At 34.3% G+C, this 25,984-nt stretch overlaps 2 protein-coding genes across 7 annotated transcripts in view; both read right to left on the bottom strand.

Annotated features, from left to right (window-relative positions):
• rtknb (rhotekin b) overlaps nt 1-876 on the bottom strand; it is a 57,223-nt gene extending 56,347 nt beyond the window's left edge. The window contains exon 1 of the mRNA XM_056447065.1: nt 582-876. Coding sequence (XP_056303040.1) covers nt 582-692 — 111 coding nt within the window. The 5' untranslated portion in view covers nt 693-876. The remainder of the gene's footprint in view (nt 1-581) is intronic.
• A 2,027-nt stretch (nt 877-2,903) lies between these two features.
• Nucleotides 2,904-25,984, bottom strand: part of zgc:162472 (uncharacterized protein LOC553495 homolog) — a 31,643-nt gene continuing 8,562 nt past the window's right edge. For 3 of the 6 annotated variants that reach the window (XM_056446416.1, XM_056446417.1, XM_056446419.1), the window contains exons 7-28: nt 24,207-24,340; nt 24,038-24,132; nt 22,905-22,959; nt 21,634-21,762; nt 21,111-21,284; nt 20,440-20,497; nt 19,131-19,302; nt 18,921-19,045; nt 17,330-17,705; nt 16,495-16,626; nt 16,275-16,311; nt 13,909-14,001; nt 13,184-13,808; nt 12,021-12,178; nt 10,063-10,172; nt 9,698-9,972; nt 9,337-9,484; nt 9,222-9,255; nt 5,641-5,727; nt 4,400-4,733; nt 3,742-3,928; nt 2,904-3,649 (exon numbers count right to left, since the gene is read on the bottom strand). In XM_056446416.1, the coding sequence (XP_056302391.1) occupies nt 3,560-3,649; nt 3,742-3,928; nt 4,400-4,733; nt 5,641-5,727; nt 9,222-9,255; nt 9,337-9,484; nt 9,698-9,972; nt 10,063-10,172; nt 12,021-12,178; nt 13,184-13,808; nt 13,909-14,001; nt 16,275-16,311; nt 16,495-16,626; nt 17,330-17,705; nt 18,921-19,045; nt 19,131-19,302; nt 20,440-20,497; nt 21,111-21,284; nt 21,634-21,762; nt 22,905-22,959; nt 24,038-24,132; nt 24,207-24,340 (3,628 nt within the window). In that variant the 3' untranslated portion in view covers nt 2,904-3,559. The remainder of the gene's footprint in view (nt 3,650-3,741; nt 3,929-4,399; nt 4,734-5,640; nt 5,728-9,221; nt 9,256-9,336; nt 9,485-9,697; nt 9,973-10,062; nt 10,173-12,020; nt 12,179-13,183; nt 13,809-13,908; nt 14,002-16,274; nt 16,312-16,494; nt 16,627-17,329; nt 17,706-18,920; nt 19,046-19,130; nt 19,303-20,439; nt 20,498-21,110; nt 21,285-21,633; nt 21,763-22,904; nt 22,960-24,037; nt 24,133-24,206; nt 24,341-25,984) is intronic. The other 3 variants (XM_056446420.1, XM_056446421.1, XM_056446422.1) reach the window with 3 other exon arrangements.

Raw genomic sequence — 25,984 nt, 5'->3', positions numbered from 1 at the left:
ATTGTTAAAACTACTTAGTAAAATACAATTCCTGATAAAAACTACTCAATTACAGTAGTTTGAGTATTTGTAATTTGTTACTTTACACCACTGACCATAACTAGGATCTTACTCCATAAAGTCTCCTGGGATATGAATGAGACACATTTGAGCAATAAAATACATACATATTTAGTATTGCTGTGATGAAAAGGTTACCGGTTTCCAGTTCTTTAAAATATCTTCTTGTAAACGTTCAACAGAAGAAACTCATAAAGGTTTAACCACTTGAAGTCGAGTGAATGTTCACTTTGGGTGAACTATCCCTTTAAATCCCATCAATGAGATAAAACAGAGCTCATGTTCACGTTTTTCTCCCATTATATGTAAACAATGGTCTCATTGTTAGTTTTATTCTCCTAGAGCCTTTTTCGAGAAACTTCTGAGGCAATTACAATATATTTACAAACCATAACAAGGATCTAACTCCATGAAGTCTCTTGGGATATGAACGAGACACATTTGAGAAAAATAAATATATATATTTAGTAGTGCTGTGATGCGTTAGTGATGTTTGTGCGCCTGCGCGTAAAGCCGCTCACCTGTGCCGAATCCTCCAACACGCTGAGCCGGAATCGACCTCTCTTCACCTCCATCTCCATCGCGGATCCGCGGGCCACTGTGGCTCTGGAGCTTTGGTTTCTGCAGAACATTATTACTGTATGTGGAAAATCCAGCTCAAGCGACCAACCGAAGCGGTCGAGTGTTCACCAAGTTTAACTATTGCATTAAAACACAGGTAAATCCCGTTTTAAATGCCTTAAAATAAATGTCTTAAAGGCGTCATTTGTATAAAATCCTACTGGACATGTTGCAACAGCTGTGGATAAACGGGGAGTGTTTTCCCCAGTTTGTGGGATGGGTGGTGCTTGGAGTTTTGTAGACTCGTTTAAAACAGCGCCACCATTGTCGTGATTTAGACAATAATATAACTTTGAGATGCACCTACAGTCTTGTCCATCAGAGGGCGATTGCTAACTTGCGTTAAAATTTTAGGACATTTCTTTTGGCGTTTATACATATCTACACGCTAAATTAAATCGTAATTTAAATCTGTTAATTCCGAGTAATAACTCCTGACGTAGACAAATCGAACAAAGTCTATAAAATCACTTCAAATATCCTTACGTGGTAAATGCAAACTGGCACGATTGGTTCAACCTGATGTGCGTTGAGAAAAGTAACAGGTAACACGTGACAAATGGGGCACGGCAATAACTGTACATTAAATACATGAACGTCATATTTTGAGTATTAAAATGCATATACACACATATACATATGTATATGGTTTGGTTTAATTGATCAGTTTTACGACAGAATGATAATAAGCTTATTTTTGTTCATAAAATCTATTTTATCAGGGTTTTTTGCAGGAAAAAAAGGCTAGGGCCAAGGAAACGATAGCAAACTAAAAAGAACAGACGTCAGTATGTGGGACATTCTACCAGAAACGTACATTTCTGCCCCTGAAATATAAATATTGTGAATAAAACGTATTTCATCCCAAAAATTTCTAAAATGGACTGATGACCGGTTGATTTTGGTGAGATTTCTATTTTGTTCCTTATTAAAGAATTTTACAAATGTAGCTACAAACCCTGTCATTGTCCTTGTCCTCAGACCAATTGAACAACAGATTTAATAGTTTTGTTATGACAAAAACTGTTATTTAGAAGAAAAAAAAAATTAAGAAATAGCAAATTTAGGTTGTTATCATTAACATCAATTGATTAAAAACATGAAATTATAAATAAATTCTACAAATAAATACTATTTTACAATTGTCCCCATGTTTCTGTCAGTCCTGTCACATTTGCATTAAATGAAACAAAATGTGTGCATACACCTTAAGGCTATGGGGAACTGACATTTGATGGAGGAGAAACTGACAGTGATCAAGGATGCTTTCTATCATTGAATTGTATGATTATACGGTTGTTTTTGGACTTTTTTGAAGTGGCCAAGCTTAAAGGTCAGGCCCTGTCACATTTTTATAAGTAAAAATGTACATTTCAGGTAAAATGTTTCCCATTTCGGTTAATGAATGCATATTAAAAAAGCATATTCCAGCTAAATTTGAAAAAAGTTAAACCAAATACAGTGAAAATACCACATAATACCATAAAACACTATATTAAAATGTCTTATGACAATCAAGGGCACACACCCATCATGGCCTTCCAATCATCCCCATCCACCGAATTGGCTCGACCACTGTCTCTCCACTCCACCAATAGCTGGTGTGTGGTGAGGCACTGGTGCCTTTGTCCTGTGGCTGCCGTCGCATTTTCCAAGTGGATGCTGCACAGTGGTGGTGTGGAGAGACCCTCCTCGTGATTGTGAAGCGCTATGTGTGTATGACCATGATAAATGCGCTATATAAATACACATTACACTACATTTGATATGATTAGGCCACCAGTCCTACAATGACCGCTAAAAAAATATTTTGCCACTCAGTTTTCATTCATTCATTCATTTTCCCTCAGTTAGTTCCTTTATTCATTAGGGGTTGCCACAGCTGAATGAAGCGCCAACTTATCCAGCATATGTTTTACACAGCAGATGCTCTTCCAGCCATGACCCAGTACTGAGAAACACCCATACACTCTCTTAATCACACACATACACTACAGACAATTTAACTTACCCAATTCACCTATAGCGCATGTCTTTGGATTGTGGGGGAAACCGGAGCACCTGGAGGAAACCTACGACAACACAGGGAGAACATACAAACTCACACAGAAATGCCAACTGACCCATCCGAGGCTCGAACCAGCAACGAACCAGCCACCATGCCACCCCACTACTCTATTTTGAAACCCAATAATAAAATTGACATTTTTTTTAAACCAACATAACAGTCATTTTTATTAATATATTTACAAAACACATTGTAAAAACATTTGAATTCAAATACAATATGCACATCATAAAACTGAGCAAAGATCTGGCTTTGTGACTAAATGCTGAAAATGCTACAACAACTGTGTAAAACTGCTAAAATTCCAACATACACAGGCAGCATGGAGCTCAAAACACACAGACAGTGCTTTCTTTTAAATGGAGGTTTGATTTAAAACTGTTCTTTGAATAAAATAAATTAAAAACAGCAAGCTATTCCAAAAACAAATCATGCAAAAAAGGTTTCCTTAATAATAAAATGAAGTGAAAAGAGAAATTAAATAAAATGGGAATAAAATTCACAGCTTCAGGTTAAAATCAGACACTGTACTGCCATTTTACATAATGAGAAAAGCACCAATGTATCAAAAACATATCTACATTAATTATTATAATAGAAATTAACACTCACTTTTAAAACAATCTATATTCCTTACAAAAATAAAACAAGATGAAAGATACAACCTTTTAAATTGAGTTATGTTTTCACTGCATCATTTAGTTTTTCCAAGATAACACTGTACTTATTAACAAATGTACATATTTACATGTTTATTCAGCCAATTGCTATTTGCGTGTTGGGCCTGCTTCATCATTCCAACCGTTTGCTTCAATCCATGTCCTCTAGTTCATCAACTTCAGTAAAGATGTCGCTGAAAAAGTACTTTGACACACTGGTGGGCTCATCTTCTGAGCGCTGCTGATCAGAGGGAGGAATGAAATCCAATGTATATTTAGAAATACACAAAGCGGTTGTAAAAGCATGCAGTGAAATAGGAGACTGTGTGATACCTCAGTGGTGGAAGCAGGAGTTGGTAATGCTTGCTTTCTTCCAGGGTTTGTTGATGCAGCCGCTACCTGTTTTCTGTCAGGACGGGCAGTGTTGACCGCTGGTTTGGACCCTCGATGACGTGTTGGGGGTCCTTGTGTAATTTTGGGAGAAATGAAGGACAGGAAGCCTTTGGGTCTTCTACCAGGCCTGAAGACGACATAAAATTTTGCCCAAAAATATAAAGTTTTTTTTTTATATATATTTCAAACTCAGTTATTTTTCCTTCGGCTCAATCCCTTATTTATCAGGTGTTGCCACAGTGGAATGAACTGCCAACTATTCCAGCATATGTTTTGCGCAGCGGATGCCCTTCCAGCCACAACACAGTACTTTAAAACACCCATACACTCTCACATCCACACACACTACGGCCAATTTAGTCCAATTCACTTATAGTGCATGTATTTGGACTGTGGGGGAAACTGGAGGAAACCCACGCCAACACAGGGAGAACATGCAAACTTCACACAGAAATGCCAACTGGTCCAGCCGGGACTCAAACCAGCAACCTTTTTGCTGTGAGGCGACAGGGCTAACCACTGAGCTACCGCGCCACCCATATTTCAAACAGCTAATCAAATTAGGTACTATTACCATAATATATTTGGAGACACTTACCTTGTAAGTGGCCCACTTGTGGCTGCGGGCGTGATTTGAGTGGCAGCTTGTGGTTCTGATCCACTAGCCAACTCATCTGTCTCTTTTACTGGGAGATCCACGTGTCCCATAATGTCTTGAGAGGAATCTGCCTGGACAGACTCTCCAGAGGAAGGAATATTATCACTGGTTGCTGATGCAGAAATGACAGTGGGGTCAGTTTGCTCTGGTCTCGTCTCTGGTGTTGAAATTGGTAATGACGAGGTAGTTTCTTTTAAAGTAAGAGCTGTTGTGTCCTCTTTGGTGCCTTGAGTGTTTCTTCTCATAACAGGGATGGGTTTAACCTGCAGCTTTGCTGAACAAAGAAGAGAGAGTTCACCTGTGTGATATTTAACATCTACAATAATGTAATAATTGTTGTTGTATTGAAGTGCGAGCCACTTTAATGTCACTCAGTTTGCAAAAAAATTAAATTTAGATTTAAAAACTTAATTTAAGTAGTATCACACAAATAAGAGTGATTATCAGCTCATGAGCACAATCGGAAATGTGCTACTGATATTATTCAAAGAATCAGAGTTTGCTTCTATGTTAATCAGCAGTTTCAAATGAATGGTTTGCATCAATGGATCATTAATCATTAAGACTGTAATAATAAATAAATCCTAATTGACTAGTAAAATCTTTTATTTTACATTAACTATTACATTACAAAATAAATTTCTTTAAAATGTAATTTAACAAAAGATTGTAAATTAATATATTCAAATATTTTTAAATAAATGTTTTCTCTTGAACTTCTATTAATTAAAAAAAGAAACAGAAATGTGATGTGACATGGTTTCTAAAATATGATTATGCAGCACATCTGTTCTCGATGGTGGAAATGTTTCTTAACCATCAAAATTGGACATAAATGTCTGCAGAGATTTCTTTACCATGACAGAATTAAATTATGATTTCAAATATATATTTAATCTAAAAGTGAACTTTCATAATGTCTCTAAATAAAGATGTTTTTTCCTGGAGGGCATAAAAGACTTCTCTTAAGATGTGTCCACTGAAGCATTTTTTGGTCTTTTTTTGTAAGGCTTTAAGTGAGCTTTAGTGATCCACCAAGTGTGCATTTTAGATGAAGCACTGAGCACTCTGCACTTTTTTAAATACTTGGGGAAGTCCTCACAGCTAAGCGTTTTTAGAAGAAATGAAAAAAACCACCCATATTGACCCCAAACTGTTGAATAACAGAAATAATGTCATACCTCTCCTTGTTCTCTCGGGTGGTTGTCTTTTTTTTTCCAGATGTTGATCGGTCTCTTCTGCCACAAGGCTTTCTGAAACTTCCCCTACTAATATAAACAATAATAGGGTAAATAAAACAGCAACATGATATAGAATGACAATGTGTTTATACTTTGTTAGGGCTGAGCAATATGACAAAAAGCTCATATCCTGATAACATTATATATTATTTATAGTACCATTTCTGTAAATTCAATTAATGAGTAGTTTATATATACAGTTGAAGTCAGAATTATGAGTTTTATTTTTTAAATATTTCCCAAATGATGTTTAACAGTGCAAGAGAATTTTCACAGTATGTCTGATAATATTTTTTCTTCTGGAGCCCCTTTAAGCTATTTTTTTTCTCGATAGTCTACAGAACAAACCATTGTTATACAATGACTTTCCTAATTAACCCTACCTGCCTAGTTAAGCTAATTAACCTAGTTAAGTCTTTAAATGTCACTTTAAGCTGTATAGAAGTGTCTTGAAAAATATCTAGTCAAATATTATTTACTGTCATCATGACAAAGATAAAATAAATCAGTTATTAAAAATGAGTTATTAAAACTATTATGTTTAGAAATGTGTTGAAAAAATCTGCTCTCTGTTAAACAGAAATTGGGGAGAAAAATAAACGGGGCTTCAACTGTATATATACAGTATTTTGACCACATAAAGTATAAAGTACTATTACTTTTTTACATATTAAAATATATACTCAGAAATGTACTCATTCATACGTGATCATATTTCTCACTTTATTTAGAACGTCAAGGCAAATGTTTGTTTAAAAATGTAGAAACATTAAATAATAGTAAAATATAAAACACTTTTCAAAAATGAATAATTACAAGCCCAAAAATATTGCTAAATAAAATGCAAAATGTAAACATTGCACTTTCAAGATTTTAACTTTCTCACTATGCTGTGGTTGTAGCCATTTTTTGAAAGTGCATTTTATTTAGTTTAAACATTAATTTCTGTTTTTCAATTTAATTGTGAACGTCATAAAGGCGTGGAAAACGGAACGGCGGTAAGCCAGAAGAACGGAAGTGTGTCGGACACAATTTTTTGGCCACTTCATGTACTGTTTGGTGATAGATTATTGTCTTATAACACATTTACTTTGATATAAGTAATATCCTGATTTTGATGCACTTGTTTTTGGTATTTTAGCTTTTTAATAAACAAGAGAAATAAAATGGAGTGAAGTGCGTTCGAAAACGAAGCCCGCAACCACACTTCCGCAACCTCAAGCAAGCAAAAGGCCAGAACAGCTATTATTCATGTTTCTGTCAGCATTCACGTAATGGTGTGTAATATTGCGCTCCTCAGCCGAGGACAAAAAAGGAAGACGAGAGACGGCGGTTAGTTCTCTTGTGTCCAAGGGATATAATTTTCCCTGTAATTTAGTACACTTCATTCCAACTTGGTGAATAAACTACAAGTCAGTCAACAATTCGAACTGTAAAAATATTAAGTCCAGGTGAACAAAGCAGCCTAATATACTTTAACATACCACCCTGAAAAACAGGCTATAATACGTTGCTAATAAGAGTTTATCACTTTCCCTTTCCTTCAGCGTAGTCCTTGCTTTTTCTAAGGATTATTGGAGATATATCCAGCTGCAGACCCGCAAAACCACATGTTTCAGGCACACACAATCTAGCACACATGAACTAGGAAAACCATATATGGTAACTAACTCCTTAGGAGCATTATCACCACCTATTGAATTTCACAAATATACTTTCCCATTTCAGCCATTATATCATTATTATATCGTAATGACCATTTTAACATCTCTGCAGTTTCTGAACTCAAATTACGTAAATAAAAATAATTGGTTAAACACTTATGACTTTATTCATGTGTCACATTCACAAAGAAAACATAATAGACCGTCTAATTGTAGGATTAAGTGTAATAAACTAATTCAGGATTCAGGATCTTAATATTATCATACTTGGTTAAAATCGCTTTGTTGTAAAATATAAAAAGCAAACAATAATGTGTCACATTAAAATCAATTACAATAGTTAATCATTTAAACAATATATAATATAGTTTATATATTATTTTATCTTAACTGAACTGATTATCTGATTATAAACTATGTTTTACTAAACTGTAGCAACTGTTAGTAATATATATACATATTATTTTTAATTAATTATTAACAGTCAAAAAACTATAATTACAACAAATTACCAGTACTTTATGGTTTAAAAACAATATATTGCTTACTATAAATTACTACAGTATTTAATGTGGGAAATCATAAATAAAAAAGTTATTAGAAAATTAAGCAAATAAATACTATTAAATTGCTTGAGTAAAATATTAATATAGTGTATTAAATTTACAGTTACATTTATTACATGTAAAAAGATTTTTATTACATGTAAAGATGTATTCTTGCCTATACTAACTTACTATTATTTGCTTCAAGATAAATGAATCCATTAAATAAATGAAACCTGTCCAATTTAGATCGTTCACCAAGGCCAGCAAATGAGTATCTGCGATATTCGTCTCTGTCAGATAATAATGACTGATCATCTATGATGACTGATAGAAAAAAGTTCAGTCTATTATATTGAATAGCGATCGGAAACAGCACTCCCCATTCGCCCGTCTCGATCACAATATTTGTGAAATAGTAATTGTTTATTGTGTACAATATTTATTAACAATATATATAAAATTATATTGCTGATGATGTCCAAGACGGTAATAACATTAACATCCGTCGTAACCATATATGGTTTGCCTAGATGGTGTGTGCTGGATTGTGTGTGCCGGAAACATGTGTGGTTCTGCGGGCCTGCAGATGGATATTATTGGGTTTTAATTATAAAATATATTGTTATAAATTGGTATTATCATCTAAACAATTTCATGACAATATCAGTTATTACATTCCAGGTGCTAGGCTGAAGCACTGAATAAAAGACATCAGGACAGATGATTTGCAGGGGATAATAACAAAAGTGCGTCCTGGCTTTATTTATAATGTACATAGAGTGCACCTGGTCGTTACATGCAAATGTGAGGGCGGAAAAAGGGCACAGCCGCGCACGCATTCAAAGTGATTTCATAATCTTGCATATTGTCAGCGGCTTTGTCATACGCGCACATTAAAGGACTACACAATATCATTATACCTGAATGATGTCCGAAATTAAGCAGTTAATTCTTGTGCACAATGATGAAAAATGAAGGTGCAAACCATCAAATAGATCTTCAGCCTTGATGACGAGAGACGTCACCGAGACCCCCCTGCCCCACCCCCCCCCCCCCCACACTTCAGATTTACGCTAATTACAGGGGTCGCCCCATTGAGCAAAAAAAATACAGAAATGCGTTTTTATCACATCCCTGGCTCATATAAATTCTGAAAAACATTACTGCAAACGATGTATTTTGTAACAGCATGAAATAAATGATAAGCATAATATTAAACAGTAGACTTCTGATTTCGTCCATACAACATATATCGTCATATTGCACAGCCCTAATTTCACTTATATTTGATGTTTAAAAATGGTCTCACCACAATGTTCTGCTTGACTCTCACTTTTGGTACTCTACGACAAAAATGACCTCATTATTAATCACATATTAGCTTATTATAAAGCATCTATAGTGCTAAAGGATACATGTTTTACCTCCTGAGATGTCGAGGATGGTGTCTTGCGTTTCAATTGTCCTCTCCTGGATTTGTCTTCTTCTTCTCTTTCCCTCTCCTCTTCTTCGGACACAGGAACTAAAGCATCCATGAGCAGAATGTGAGACACCTCCTTGCTCTCTTTCACACTGGAATAAAGAGGAATAGGAGAAAAAATTAAAACTAAACACAAGAGGAAGGACATGAAGGCAATGTAGTTTAGACTGAAAAAGGCAACTTGAATCTGTATTCATTTTATCAACCGAAGAATTGAGCTTTCTTAAATCCTCCTGTTTATATTTTTATGATTATGTTGATTGTTCATTTTATGACATGAGATAATAGTTTAAAGCAAACGTTACCTTTGACCATGAGAATGCGACTCGGGCTCCGTTGTCGGTGGGAGGGGCTCTGCCCTAGGACATGCCCCCAGTTGTAAAGTGGGTGGGATTTCTGTGAGAGACAGTATAAACGCGGGTTCCTCAGGTGCATCTTTAGATTCACATCTTGAAGGTTTCACACTACTCTCTCCAAAAGCTTCATCAGGAGCAGTTCTGTTCTGTTCTTCATCTAACATGACCACAGTATTCGGTCTGGAGTCGTCTTCAGAAACAACTGGAGAGGTATCTTTGCCTGCCTATGGAAAAAAGACATACTAATCATAATCATGTTCCTGTTTTAATGAATCTGCTTCTTAAATAATTTTTAAAACGACAAATTATTTTACCTGTGTGGATTCAAGGCTCAATGTAACCTCTTGTTGTGCTGCTCTTTGAGAAACATCAGGTTCTGTGGTAATAACTGCACCCTCTTCTGGACTTTTAGAGAAAGTTATTCCTGCACGGAAACAACCACAAACATAGTTATTTGCATTTAAAATTGTTCCAGTTTGTTTGCTTCCATTTTAAAATGATTGTGTTTAGTATTTTTTCTTTTCAGGTGAATCTCGCAAATTTATAAATCAAAACATAAAATATCTTAAGAAATAAAAAGAAGTTTTTCACTTTATGAATGATAAATGAGACTTTCTGAAATAATTATATATAATAATGTTGGCTTGGTGGTCCATTTGAGTATTAGTAGACTGTCTGCTTATTATCTGTTGATATGCTCCTTCAACAGACATTTAACTGACTATAAGAAACTTTGCAAGTGCATGTCAACTTACACTAACCCCAACCTAACAGTCTACTTATAATCAGGGCTTGACATTAACTTTTTTGATCACCAGCGACTGTGGCTAGTAGTTTTCCAAGATTACTAGCCACTCGCCATTTTCACTAACCACAATTTTACTGTTGGGAAAATATATTTTATATGCATAAATATGACTTTGACACAGTAAAATTACTTGATTTAGATTTTGCGTTATCTCCACACGCCTCCTCGTTCATTTCACTTTTTATGTGTCGTGTATGAGCTTGCTCAATAATCATCAGCAAATGGGTCATGGTTTCATAGTATTACAAATAGTTTTTATTTCACATAATTTCAGAGCTCAAAATGAAGGATTTACCAAATTTATCTCTGACCACACCAAACATAAACAATTAATTATTTCTTAGCCACAAATTTTAAAATGTGTCAAAACAAGCAAAATATAGCTGTTTACTATACTTTTTATTTAACAAAACATACGCACAGTAATCTGTCCTGGCTAAAGGTCCCAGATCACCAGTTAACTACACATAAATGGGGAGTTAATCTCTTATTAAAGGAATGTTATTGTAAAAAATGATAATTAAACCATATTAACGCAAAGAAAGCAGGTAAAAAAAACATACCGTGTGATAATGAAAGGATGATCACACACATACGGTTAACATTAGACTCATAAATAATCTGTTCAAAGAATGATTAAAGCGAAAGGAACCGGTGCTGCTTACAAAAAGACAAATCTGGAACTCTTGAAAGCAGCAAGAATGTGGGTGCATGTTCATCACTTTTTGTCTAGTCTATTTGAAAGAGAACCGATCACACATCAGTTGTGTTTCTAGACATAGTTGCTTCACGCAAGGAAACGGGAGCGCGCAGGTGTTTTAAACAGTCGTGCGCATCACCTCAGCTGTTAGTGCGAGTGATTATCCTCTCATTCGGTATTTATCTTTCTACTGCTCAAGCGAACACAATTATTTTAGTCAGTCGTGTTGCTTCTCAATTCTAAGATCGCCTTTGCATTCATATTGGACCATCCTTACTGTCGAACCATGATTTTAAGAATTATTATCCGGGAAAATTATTTTCAACCAGCCAAAGTGGCTAGTGGGAGTGTCTGTCTTACCCGCCACCGCTGAAATCTACCCGCACTTGGCAGGTTAGCGGGTGTTAATGTCAAGCCCTGCTTATAATCTAATGAGAAAAAGTTGGCATGTAGATGCAATGTAACTTAAATTCAACAAACGGACCATCAAATAAAAGTGTGACCGAAGAATGTATAAAAGCTTGAATTTTGAAGGTTTTCAGTTTTTCTGCTAGCATAATTTTGCTAACGTGCCTATTATGCTTTCACAAGTAGTAAACTTAAAACATGAAAAAAAAATGCATATATGTATATGTATATATATATATATATATATATATATATATATATATATATATATATATATATATATATGAGATACTTGTTTCGAGTTATTTCATGCTTTAGATAACAGAGTGTGTGTGTGTGTGTCTGAATTGTCATACCTGTTGTGACTGACGTGTTGTGCCTGTTGTGAGTGTCGAGTTGTGTTTGTGTGTGTTTTTTTCTGGATGGCTGAGTCAGGTTTGGTTTAGGCTTGGGTCCCCTGTTCCTCCTGACAGGTTTAGGAGCCTCGTCTAGTGTGCTCTGAGACTCATTCTCACTGAAACACACAGCATACAGACAATGTTTACATGCACAATACTAACATTTCAGATGCATACATAAATATCAGTCTCACAAAATGGAATCTGAACCACTGCTATTGAAAGCATAATTGTGTGTTAATTGCATCTGAACACATTCAGATTCAATTCGACCCAAGTGATGCATACAATTTAGAGATGTGGCAAAAAATCATTCAAGAGTTTGATTCTGTGTTTTTCAAAATGCGTCTCAATTCTCTCTTGAATTGATTCTGAGCAGTTTTAATTGGCAGATGGTGCTCTAGGCTCGTTTTTAACACCAGATGGCCCTGTATGCTTTACAAACAGCCATACTCTGCTTGCACCCAATTTCTTACAAATACCACTTGACCCTAAATTAATTATTAATAAAGTTAGAAACTATTTAAGGCAATTTCATCAGTGAAAATAAGGACAAAAAATGTTTGTTACCTAAAACTTGACGCAAAGAGAATTTTGACAGTTTCTCTGTGTTAGTAATGTGACTGACAACTTCAACTGCACATGCTCAGATCAACTCATCTAATGAATGAACAGTGCATTATTGTTGATGAAAAAAGATGTGATTAAAATGCAGTCAAATAGATAAAAACTAACCAACATGAAAAACATTTTTTGTAATCCACTACATTTTGCTGTTTGTTAGTTAGATAAGCGATTCAAAGCACGCGCATTAAGTCACATTACTGATGCAGCAGACCTTCAAGCCATTTACACTGACAGGATTAACACTGATTGAGGCTAATTACAAGAGTTCTTAGTTTGCGGTGTTTAAGTTAATCTCATGAAATAATAGACAACTTGCAATGACTCTTCCTCTAAGCATTTGGGTGTATGGTTAAAAAAGCTAGCATAGAGCACTATCTGCTGTTAAAAAGCTCAGAATTAATTCAAGAGAAAATAGCCTTACATTTTAAAAATCTCAGAATCAATCCAGATATATATAAAACAAAACGAAAAGATTTCAAAAAGATTTTTAATACCTATTAATAAGCACTGGATGTGATTTTGCATCTTCATCTTTTATCTTTTCCTCTGTGATCTTGTCTTCATCATTTCTCTTCAATGAGACAACAGATCCACCATCCTCTTCAGTCAGTCTCTCAGGAGCATCTTCATTTCTACCAGATGCTGAATCGGGCTGCTGGACCTCAGGATGGATGTTTGAGGAGTCTGACAGTTCATCTGAAACTTCTTGCGTGGATAGAGTTTCATTTTTATCCTGTTCTGTTGAAGACAGACCCCCCTTTAAGTTCTCCACAGAATCTGCAGAAAGTTCTGAACTGAACTGCTGCTGAGGAGCTCGTCTGCTTTTCAGACCTATATTGGGTTTGGGTTTGGCGAAACGGCCTCTTGTTGGAGGAGGAACAAAAGTAGATGCCAGATCATGCGAGTCTTGCTGAACGGGATCAGGATGAGACTCTGAATTCTGTGATTTGATTGGTTCCTCTATTGAAATGGGAGGTTCTGGGATTTGAGTTTCACAGTTTGAAAGTTCAACATCACTTCTCATCTCTGAATGGCAGCTTATAGAAGGATCGGACATGATGGCTGTTTCTGTGATGACTTCCTCATGAGCGATTTCTTCATGCATAATGTCATGTCCACCTGAGAAAGATTATTTTTATTAATCAGTGTTCTAATTTGATAATAAGGAAAGGGATGATTTGGATTCAAGAAGTGGGGTTGAACTGTGATGTTTTCTTACTCAAGCAGGGGATTTCTGAGGTCTGGATCATCTGAGCAGAGTTGCCGATGGTCAGAAGAGTCTGAGCTGCTTCATTGTTGATCTCTTTACATACTGAAAGACGAATCAGAATTTTGATTTTGAGTAAAATATTTACTTTACATGCAGGAGTGGGTGCTAAAAATATTGTGAATAAAGTTTTAATAATAAGTGTTTTTTATCTTCAGAGAATAAATAAAATTTTAGAGTTTATTGTAGGATCATTACACATTTATAGATTTAGAACCACTTTATTATATAGAGTCTTTGATATATATTACACTATTACTTATTACAGTGCAGAAAAAACTGCTCCCACTTTATATTAACTACTATTTACTTACTTCAATATATAAACACAATGTACTTAATATGTTCATTATGTATTTAAGAACATGATATTAATTTCAGATACGGGTCGGGTTAGGAACAGGTTTGGTGGTATAGGTAGGTTTAAGAGTGGGTTAAAGTTTAGGAAATTGTCAACAGTGTAATTATAAATATAATTACAGATGTAATTACAAGCAGGTAATTAATAGAGCATAAATACAATGTAAAAACATGTATTTACACAATAAGTATGAATTATTTTTTTTAGTACATATTAGTTAAGGACACTTAAGATAAAGTGAGACCAAAAAAGTAAACCAAACCCTTATCCAACCGTAAAGTATGCACACAATCTTCATTTATTAGTCCCTTCAGGATTTTGCAGAGACATTTGTTTTATTGACCTTATTCTGCAAATTCTCACTCTGGATTAACTATAGCTGAGACACTTAGCAGCTGCGGGCTGTTCACATATTGCATCTTTTACGCATGCAAGTTCATTATTTCCAATGGAGGCATATAAGGAAGGCTCGCGTCTTTCAGGTGAACCCAGTTAAAAACATCTCACACTGTAGCGGCTTCCAGTGCAATGTAAACAAAAGATGCGTTAGACGAATTATTGCAAATTATTAAAATGATTATGTATGTATAAACACAGATGATAACAACAGTTAAATACTTAGCTAATATACAGCTTAGATTTACATTAGACAAATACTATTTTTTTATTTATTCTTATTATTATTTATTTATTTATTGTTCTGTCGTTTATTTTCAGAGTAAAATTATTACTTGTTTAAAATCAAAAACCTTTTTTTAGGTCCAAAGAGAGAAATGGACTATTGTTTGTTTTTTATTATTAATTAGTAAACAGTAATAATTAGTAGATGGGAGCATTGGACCACTACAAATTGCATACTTTTTTTCACTTTCGCTTTTGGTCCTAGATTTAGAAATTACAAGCTCGCTAATAAAAATTTAATGACATATGTTGCCAATGTGAAGTTTCCCACTTTATTTGCACTGACATAATTTTTGCAGTTAAGCCCGGTAAAATCTGGTACAGCATTTCTGCAGGTTACACCAAGTCAAATTTAAGACATTTTAAGACCTTTTTAAGAAAATTATGAATAAAATTTCAGACTTTGATTCCAGATTAGTTTCTAAGGGCCAGTGGAAAACATTTTTACTTGTTGAATTAAAATAAATTGAAATTATTTCTGAGCCATAAACTTTAAAAAAACAAGCAAACTCTGGTTGTATACATGCATTTTTTCAACATAACATATCTTTAAAATATAAAAAACACTGTCCAGGTCAGTGTTCTCCCCAGGTATCTAAAAATACATGGTATTTAAAAAACAAATATCATCGTAAGGAAGATAATTAAATCATATTGGTAAACAGAGATAATAAATGTAACTTTTGTTAATCGTTTTAATGAGATGGACTGTTCACAATTGGATGAATGTTTGCCAAATTTAAAATGATTTAAGCTACAACTTACAACACAAAATTTCAGTGAATTCAAAACTTTTAAAGCCTAAAATTTGAGTTTTAAATTTAAGACCTTAAGACTTTTTACGACCCCCCCCCCCCCAGACACCCAGTGGTATTCATATATCTACATGTAATACAATTGTTTGCATGCATAATAAGTATTACAGTTTAACCCACTGTTTCTCAACCATGTTGCTGGAGGACCACCAACGCTGCATGTTTTGGATGTCTCTTTTGTCTGCCACACCCATTACAGGTCTTTTAGTCTCTGTTAACAAGCTGATGATCGGAATCAGATGTGTTTGGTTATGGAGACATGGAAAATGTGCAGAACTGGTGGTCCTTCAAGAACGTGGTTGAGAAACACCGGTTTAACTTATTCATATAACATTTTATTGAATACCAGAAATGACTATATGACATTATATGATCGCTGGATATAAACATATTAGACACTCAAATTCATTCGTTTCTGAAGTTTCTGCAAGTTAAAAGAAAGCCTGAGAGTTTCTCCTCACCTTCCATGTGTTCTGGGTCAAGAAACTCAATGACATCCTACAAAACGAGACACAAATTAGTTCCATCTCATCAAATACAACTAGATTTATGTTCACTGCAGCTGACATCAAGTGCAAATAAAGAAATTAAAAAGAAATTAAGTGATAAGTCAGTGTTTATGGACAGTGAAGAGGTAGCGTCAGATGTGAAAAAGCCACAACCGATGATGGGGAGACTTACAACGAGAAGGTCCAACTGATGTTCATATGGGACAGCACCAGCAGGAAATACGGCCTGCTCACATGCAGACTCGGGGCACAAAGCATTGTGGGACGCGCTCAAGATATCAGGCACATTCACTGAAATGTCCAGCTGGGAGCCAATGGGAACGAGTAACAGAAAAAGGAAGGGCAATGAATGCTTGGACATGACATGCAGAAATGAATTTGGATGGAAAATTATGAAGCAAGACTGAACATCGCTTTGCTCAGAAACATGGATAGCAAATTTAGTACATGGATGTAGGCCACTCAGTACCATTTAAGCATACAGCGGGGAGATAAGTATTTAACACATTTTTCTAAGACAACATTTTTCTAAAGGTGCTGTTGACCAGATGTTGGTGACAACCAAAGAAATCCATATATGCAATGAAAACAAATCTAATTCGTTTACAAATTAAGCTATGCGAAATAAAATGAAATGATGCAGGGAAAAACATATGTATATATGTATATATATATATATATATATATATATATATATATATATATATATATATATATATATATATATATATATATATATATATATGTATATTTGAATTATATTTCAGCCAAACGGAAAAAAACCAAAGGAAATACTGTAAAAATTCTGTTGCTCTGTTAAACGTCACGTTGCTCTGTTAAACGTCACTTATACAAATACAATTTCAGAGGAGGGTTAACCATTTTTAACTGTATGAATAAGTGAATACATTGGGAGTCTTCACGGTAATAATATGTGATGAAGGAAACCCTGATGACTTCTTAATATGATGTAATAAATAAATAAATAAATAAACAAATAAACACACCTCTTCCATGGTTTCTACCACTTCTGAATGAAAATGTGCTTGAGGTCGTAGACTCATTGGCACAAATGCCTGGTTTTCCTCTTCAAGGTTTGAAGGAAAGTCCTCCTGGCTCAGGATGCAACCCTCTGCTTCCTCTCTCTCATCATCATCATCATCTTCAGCCCCAGAGGCCAGTAAAGTCACCAGTCTAGATTTCCCTCTCCTCTGCATGCCCTGTTTTAGTCTGGGGCCTGGTTTTATTTTAGCCCTACGGCCCGGTGCTTGAACACAAACTTTGGAAGAGGTAGGGTGATCAGAGAGCTCTTCCTCATCTTCCTCCTCCTCCTCTGCCGCTGCCTGTATCACATGCTGAGAGAGCTTGGGGATCCTTCCTGACCTAAATTAAAGATGGATACTAATTAGTATGACAAGTAAAACTGAAAACCAGACCACAGAATAACTGGTAATAAATAATAATGATAATCTATAATAAAATTAAATTAAAATTATAAAAATAAAAAAAATAAAAATACAAAATCAGCATTAGAAAAAAAAAATCAATTACAAAAAGTACAATTACAAAAAGCATCGGCACAGTATAGTTGTTACTGTTAGCTAATATTATCAAAAACTAATTTCAGAACCCAAATAAACCTGAAACATGTATTTTATCTCCCAAAACATGCTGCAACTTATATTCCAATGTGATTTACATGATGCAGAATGCACACAGGGACATGTGAGTATTCATGTAGTACCTTTCTCACACACTGAGAATTTTAATCTTACATTAAATAAATGTTTTCAGGCTTGACATGTTTAATTTCACTGCTAAATGTATAGTAATTGATGCAGAGTTTTATGTTTGTAAATGCTTCATTTTATTTAGGACTACTGTTTTTTTCATTCATTCATTAATTTCGGCTTAGTCCTTTTATTAATCAGGGGTCGCCACAGCGGAATGAACCGCCAACTTATCCAGTATATGTTTTACACAGTGGATGCCATTCCAGCTGTAACCCAGTACTGGGAAACATCCTTACACTCATTCACAAGCATACACTATGGCCAATTTAGTTTATTCAATCCACCTATAGCGCATGTCTTTGGACTGTGGGGGAAATGAGAGCACCTGGAGAAAACCCACGCCAACACGAGGAGACCATGCAAACTCCACACAGAAATGCCAACTTGCTGTGAGGCGATGGTGTTAATCACTGCGCCACTGTGACACCTAGGATATTTTTCCTTTTTCTAAATAAATTGATAAATGGGGGCTTATACTCCAATGCATACACCAAGAACGTACAGTATGTGTTTTGTTTTTCTCTCAACAATGTGGTTTCGACTCAGTGTGACTCAATTTCCGGAAAATAAGATAAATAAAAATCCTAATCAAATTCACTGGAAGAGCATCCACTGCGTAAAAAACATATGCTGGATAAGTTTGCGGTTCAGTCCGCTGTGGCGACACCAGATTAATAAAGAGATTAAGCCGTAAAGAAAATGAATGAATGAATACTAAACCAAAAACATTTCACATTATCAAACAATCCTATAGCACTATATAAACAAAGCAAAAACATGTATAACTGAAGATTCCTATGCTTACCTGGTTGGTTTATTGAATATCTGTTCTTGCACAGCACTCAGGTCCGGTTCTTCGTCTAAATCAATCAGATCAATGATAGCTAAAGGCTGTTTCTTCTCTTTCTCTTCTTTTGAGGCGGAAGGCACCTATAAAAATTGATTATAGTGGATTAAACAGAATCTTCTGTCCCTTGCTGCTGTAGATCTTGTATCAAACAGTTGAAAACATTACCTTGAGAGGATCTTCAGCTGAAGTTTTGTCTTCCTGGATGTTGTTTTTGGGCCGTCGATCGCCCCATCTGCGGCTGATGTTCGGGATCATTTTCTGAGGTCGACCCTTCAGCTGAGCAGGTTTAATTGAAGGACTCTTGTTTATGTTCTCTGATGAGTCTGAGTCCTTTAACCTGCCAGAAAATCTTTCATTTTGAGCCCACAAAAGGTCATGTAGTATAATAAACTGTCTATGCTGTGCAGAAATAAAACGTACGTTTAATGTTAATAAGATTTAATACTTTTCATGTATGCAAAATAATTAATTTGATAACTTGAGCGACAGTAAAGACTTTTAGATTGTTAATTAAATTAAACAACAATGTAAAATGTAATCAATTCAATTAAATACTGATCTTTTTAACTTTCTAATAATCAAATAATCCTGAAAAAAGCATAAAGCCATTTACATTGTTAGTTAAATTATATAACAATGTGAATTGTAATAAATTAAATGATTTTCCTTTTATCTTTATATTAATCAAATAATGATAAAAAAGTAGAATAACTTTTACAATGTTTATTAAATTAAATATCCATGTAAAATGTAATCAATTCAATTAAATGCTGATCTTTTTAGCTTTCTAATAAATCGAATAATCCTGAAAAAATATATAAAGTCTTTTACATTGTTAATAAATTTAAATTAAATAACAATGTAAAATGTAATCAATATAATTAAATGTTTTTCCTTTTCTATTAATCAAATAAACCTGAAAAAAGTATAAAGACTTTTACATTGTTAATCAAATTAAATTAAATAATTATGTAAAATGTAACCAATTAAATTAAATGCTGTTCATTTACACTTTCTATTAATCAAATAAACCTGAAAAAAGTATAAAGACTTTTACATTGTTAATCAAAATTAAATTAAATAATTATGTCAAATGTAACCAATTGAATTAAATGCTGTTCATTTACACTTTCTATTAATCAAATAACCTTGAAAAGGTATTCTTTTTTTTTTTTTTTTTTACTTAAAATACTAAAGCGGCACTTTTTAACTATTTGAACATTTATAATTTATATTAATTAAATGTTTCAGCAGCAAATCAGCATATTGAGAATGATAGAATGATGATTATGGTATTAATAATTTTACTGTATTTCTGAGCACAAAAAATATTATTTGGTGAAAACAAAAGACTTAACCCAAAACATCTGAATTATAGTTTTCATCACTTGTAATATGAAAACAATAATAAACGCACATGAGTGAGATATCTTTAAATTTCTAATGATATATATATATATATAAAATTTCTTACCTGTCATCCGGTGACTGAGTGTCTGAAGTAACATTTTCACAGTCCTCAGGGTTATCTACTGAATAATTGAAATTAGCAATCAATAATATAAAATACTTACAATTATATTACAAAATACAAACAGCATGCAAGATATAAAACAAAAATTGGTGATCTATTCAGCAAAAATCACAAGGGCTTTAAACAGTTGTTTGGCAACAGTCTGTGAATATAACCAGCTTGTAATGGTAAAAATATATTCATTTTATTTTTCTATAATTACACTTGATAAAAACAATCTGCAGAAACACTTAGATTGACATTCTCCCTTTGTACGTGTCATCAGAGGGGAAAAGTCCCACCCATTAATGACAATCTCTCCCACATTAGCATAGGACATAAGTCTTGTTTTTGTATCTGCCACTATGCTGACACACAGGCATTTGTAACTCCGCCCTCTTTTGAAAAGAGCACAATCTCGTTTGAATTTAAAGCGACAGTCACCAAAATAGCAACAATTAGGATCAAAGCCTAAAAGGGTCAGTTTCAAAGAGTTCTAAAACATTATTTGTGGAGTACTTTGAGCTAAAACTTCACATACACACTAAAGGGACATGACAGACTTATGTTACATCTTGTAAAAACAAGCATAATAGGTCCCCTTAAAATGAAAAAATACATTAAAAGCATACCCTCTCCATATGTCCTCTTTATACCCCTGTCTGTATTTTTCACAGCTCGTCCCCTGCGTCTCTTTGGAGTGACAACACCTCCGCCATCATTTGAAAGATCTTCATTCTCCTTTTCTCCTGCCACCACATCGCTATCTGAATCCTCTGAAGAGTCCATTTCCTTTCTTTTAACCACTGGATCAGAAAACAGTTTTATTATTATTTGATTATATATATATATATATATATATATATATATATATATATATATATATATATATATATATATATATATATATATATATATATTATTATTATTATTATTATTATTATTATTATTATTATTTATATACATTTTCCCTTTCTCCTATTGAATCAAGTTAATAATAATGTGTCTGTTGTACTTTTCTCTTTGAATGTGTCTCATAAGATGTCATTTTTGTTTATCTCTGAAAACAATAAAAGGTTGATCACAAAAAAAGCCGTTTAAGTGTTTGTAACAGCTTGTCAAAGAAACTCAACGAACAACAAGAAAAAAACTGACCTCTCGCTTTCCTTTGTGCTTTTGCCAACTTGAAAAGTGCTTTGCTTTTGTTCTTTTTCTCTTCCTCGTCGTTTTGGATCTGTTCCATTAACTTTTTGAAGAAATCTAGATCCAAACGTCGCTTCTCCTCTGAAAACACACTTAGATTTACTAAGTGAAAAGCATCTTAATGCTTGGCATGTGTGATAGATAATACTGTAATTGTTATTTTAACAATATGTGAGCTGAAATTGTGAAGTATGACAAAAACAAACAAAAAAGTGTCTTGAGAATCCAAAAACATTCAATATATTTATCCATTACAGGCCTAAACCAGCCAGTGCACCTAAACAAAAGCACACCTCCGCTCACAACAAAATATTGTTACTGCTTGTAATAGACTAATATAAATAATGAAAATAAATTAATGGATCGACATCACACACATCTATTTAGTTATGTACATTTTCTATTCCACTGCCCTTTTTAAAAACTTTTTCAAATATTTCTCTAGTAACGTTTAACAGAACAACTCATTTCTTTTAGTTTGGCTGGAATACATTTGTTTTAGGGTAAATATTAGCTCCCTTAACAACTTTTTTTATACAGAAAAACCCCTGTTGTCAATTCAGTCTTTAATATGCACTTTTTTTAGGGGTTTTTACCTTTATTGACAGGACAGGGGAGCAGAGATACAGGAAGGATCGGCAAAGGACCTCGAGCCGGGAATCGAACTCAGGTCACTGCGAGCACCTGGGTGCTATGTGTCGACACATTAACCACTAGGCTATTGGCGCCGACTTCAAATTGCACTTTTGAGGTATGACAAACTACTACCATAAACTAGGGCTGCTTGAAAATAGGACAAATTATAAACATAATTATTTTAGCCATAATTGTAAATCAAACCACACTAAACTTTACTTCAACACTGAAAACTTGACTGACACTGTTTCAATTAACTATAATCTTCTATGTGAAGCTGCTTTGACACAATCTACATTGTAAAACCACTATAGAAATAAAAATGAATTGAATTGAACTTAAAGTTAAATACTAGTATCTTGCAAAATAACTAGTAATATATTATGTACTGTCATTACGACTAAGACAAAAGAAATTAGGTATAGAAATTAGTTATTAAAACTGTTTTTAAAAATGTGTTGAACAGAGATCTCTCTGTTAAACAGCACTTGGGAAATATTGAAAAGTTCATCAAAATTTCACAGGAGAGCTAGTCATTTTATCTTCAACTGTATATTGGTTGCACATTGCTAAAAACATTGACTTACTGAAAGCTTTATCTATTCTCCATGCATTATTTTTCTCCTCTTTCTTGAACTTGTTCTGGGGAAATAAGAGAACAGAATAACATGGATTAAGACATCTGAAAATAAGCTTGTGTTGTATTTTATGCACAAATGATTTATTTACAGAGATTTAAGACAATAATCAGCAATGTTCACTTGTAACCAACATAAAGTAACCAGTGACAATGAGCAATTACAAAAAAGGTTGCAAGCAGCACAACCGTTTTTACATCAATATTAATAAGAAAACTTTCTAAGAGTTATTAATAAACAATTTATTAGTACCATACACTGGAGTAACAGCTGCTTAAAAAATAGCTTTCATTTTTTATAATATGCTAACATGTTTAAAATAAGTCTTATGCTGCGGTCACACTAGAGTTTGAGCATGCAAGATTCATCGTACGGCGCTGTGAAAAGGTGTGGGATTAAACAAGTTGATTAGACATTAAAAAAAGCGAGTGATTGATTGGTGATTGATATTGGTGATTTACATTTGTTTTGATCTTCCATTGGTCTCAAGCAGTCACGTGATGCGATTTCACAGGTCAAAGTTCACAAAGCTTGAACTTTGCAATGCAGCGAACAGCAAAAGTTGCCGCACGAGCTTGCATTTCCGGTCTGTCGTATTCGAGTGCATGTGAATGGAAGTCTATGGGGCGAAAAGTGCAAGTGTGACCACGGCTTCATGTTGCATGAGTAATTTCTTAGCAATACCCCAAAATATATTGGTTGGGTCAAAATTATTTACTTATATTTTATGCCAAAAATCATTAGGGTATAGAAAGAAGATCATATTTCATGAAGAAATGTGTCAATTTCCTACTGTAAATATATAAAACTCTAATTTTATTTAGTAATATGCATTTCTAAGAACTGAATTGGGACAACTTTAAAGTGATTTTCTCACTATTTCGATTTTTCTAATTAAACTTACTGGTTTTGTGGTCCATGGTCACAGATATGATTTTTTATTATTAAATGAACCTTGGTGAGCACTTACGGCTTTTCCTTAATCTCCACATTTTTTCAACAACAGTGTAGATGGCAAAAATCCTCTACTCTATCAAGCCATCCAGTGTTTAGAGCAGGAAACACAATGATACAATGATCACCTTGATCTCCAATCGAGCTCGGTGTGGAAAGAGTTGGCCGATCATGGAGAAATCAGTCCCAACCATGCTGATGGCCAGGAAAAACATCTCAGTTTCTGAAACACAGACAAAATAAATGAAACATACGACTCACTATGGATTAAGAGGTGTTTTGTGTTTGACTTCTGACCTCCGTTGGACCAGGGTTTGGTGTAGGTGCCTTTCCTAAAGCTGGAGTAGGTGGTGGTGGAGCCGCGTTCAAATATGGGATCTCTGTCTTCTGCTGGATTGGGCCCATTAGCTCTCAATACCTGCACTGTTAAACTACACAACAGAATTCAAGAAGAATTTTGTATTATAAGTTCTGAGCAAAATAACAAAAATCTCATATCGTGATATTACTCATCTCACACCCTGATAACAATATACATGTACAGCTGAAGTTAGAATTATTAGCCCTGCTGTATTATTAGCCCCGTGTTTATTTTTCTTTAATTTCTGTTTAACGGAAAGCTGATTTTTTAACACATTTCTAAATGTAGTAGTTTTAATAACTCATTTCTAATCACTGATTTCTTATATATTTGCCATTGTGACTACACAATATTTTACCAGATATTTTTAAGATACTAGTATTCAGCTTGAAGGAAAATTTAATGGCTTAAACAGCTTAATTAGGTAACAGTGCTTCCCACACATATGCTGCGTCCCAATTCGCATACTATCCGTCCTAAATAGTATTTGAAAGTTAAATTAGTATGTCCCAAACTGTAGTATGTTGAAAAGAGTATGCCAAAGTTTCCTGTATGTTTTACTATTTCTGGTAAAAACTCGAAGTGTAGAAGCGTCCATACTCTAACCGCTGATGTTGCCCACAATTTAGAACTACAAACGCGGGTGAAAAGTGTAAACAAACTACAAACATGATGGATGCGCGAGACCAAACGTCAAGTAGAGAGGCTTCGGTAAAGATGTTTGTATGACTGTTAATTAATATCTAGCCAACTGGAACATGTTTTAATCGCGTTATCTGTCTCATATTTCATCTGCAACAACAATAATAAACTTATATAAAGACGTGTTTGGACATTAACGTCTGAATGCAGAATTATCCAAACACCTGAGGAGATTTCTCTGCATGAAAGACTCGTGAATGGGAGATTAACCTGCTGCTGCTGCTTCTCCAATAAGGTAGGGAATTAAATATGAAAGAAATGTGGATGATGTGTGGATGATTGACATGGCTCGTAACTAAGCAACACAACGATCTGTTAACGAGGAAGTACCATGTCCCAAAAGCTTGCATACACTCAAAAGTATGTACTTGCATACTCTTGCATAGACTCAAAAGTATGTACTTGCATACTCTTGCATACACTCAAAAGTATGTACTTGCATACTCTTGCATACACTCAAAAGTGTGTTTTACTTTTACTTTTCAAAGTACATACTTTTAGGGTGTAGTATAAGTATGTGAATTGGGACGCAGCAATAGACTTTACTTGGGCGGGCCACCCAGGTATATTAACGGCCGTCCAAGTATATTTTATGTCATATTTTTTTTACTGTTGTTATCATCCTTTTACACTTTTTTGAATCTGCCAAATATAAACAAACATCTTGAGCGATTAAGCAGTGGAAAATCTTCTCTCCTTTACCCGTTTCATACTGCTCATTCTGTCTGTGCAAGAACTGTCAACACTCAAGTGCTCGGCAGACACACAAAGACGTTTTTGCATCCAGCCGGCATTTCTAAATGTACTAAAATGTCCAGGATTTGGTTTTGCTTTCGTTTTCTAAGCTGCCATTAATTTTATGCGCACAGCCGCGAGAGAGACATTCAATATTTAATTCTTTAATCTAAATGACTCCGAAAACCTTTACTAAATACTCGGAGTGTACGAAATGACATCTAAATTGGCTGCAGAATATTTGTACACCATCAGTAATGGGTTATTAACTCATTTG

This window comes from Danio aesculapii, chromosome 21 (assembly GCF_903798145.1).
Source record: "Danio aesculapii chromosome 21, fDanAes4.1, whole genome shotgun sequence".
Lineage (NCBI taxonomy): Eukaryota > Metazoa > Chordata > Actinopteri > Cypriniformes > Danionidae > Danio > Danio aesculapii.
Note: the sequence above shows the minus strand (reverse complement) of the source record. Positions and strands in the feature narration are given on the sequence as shown.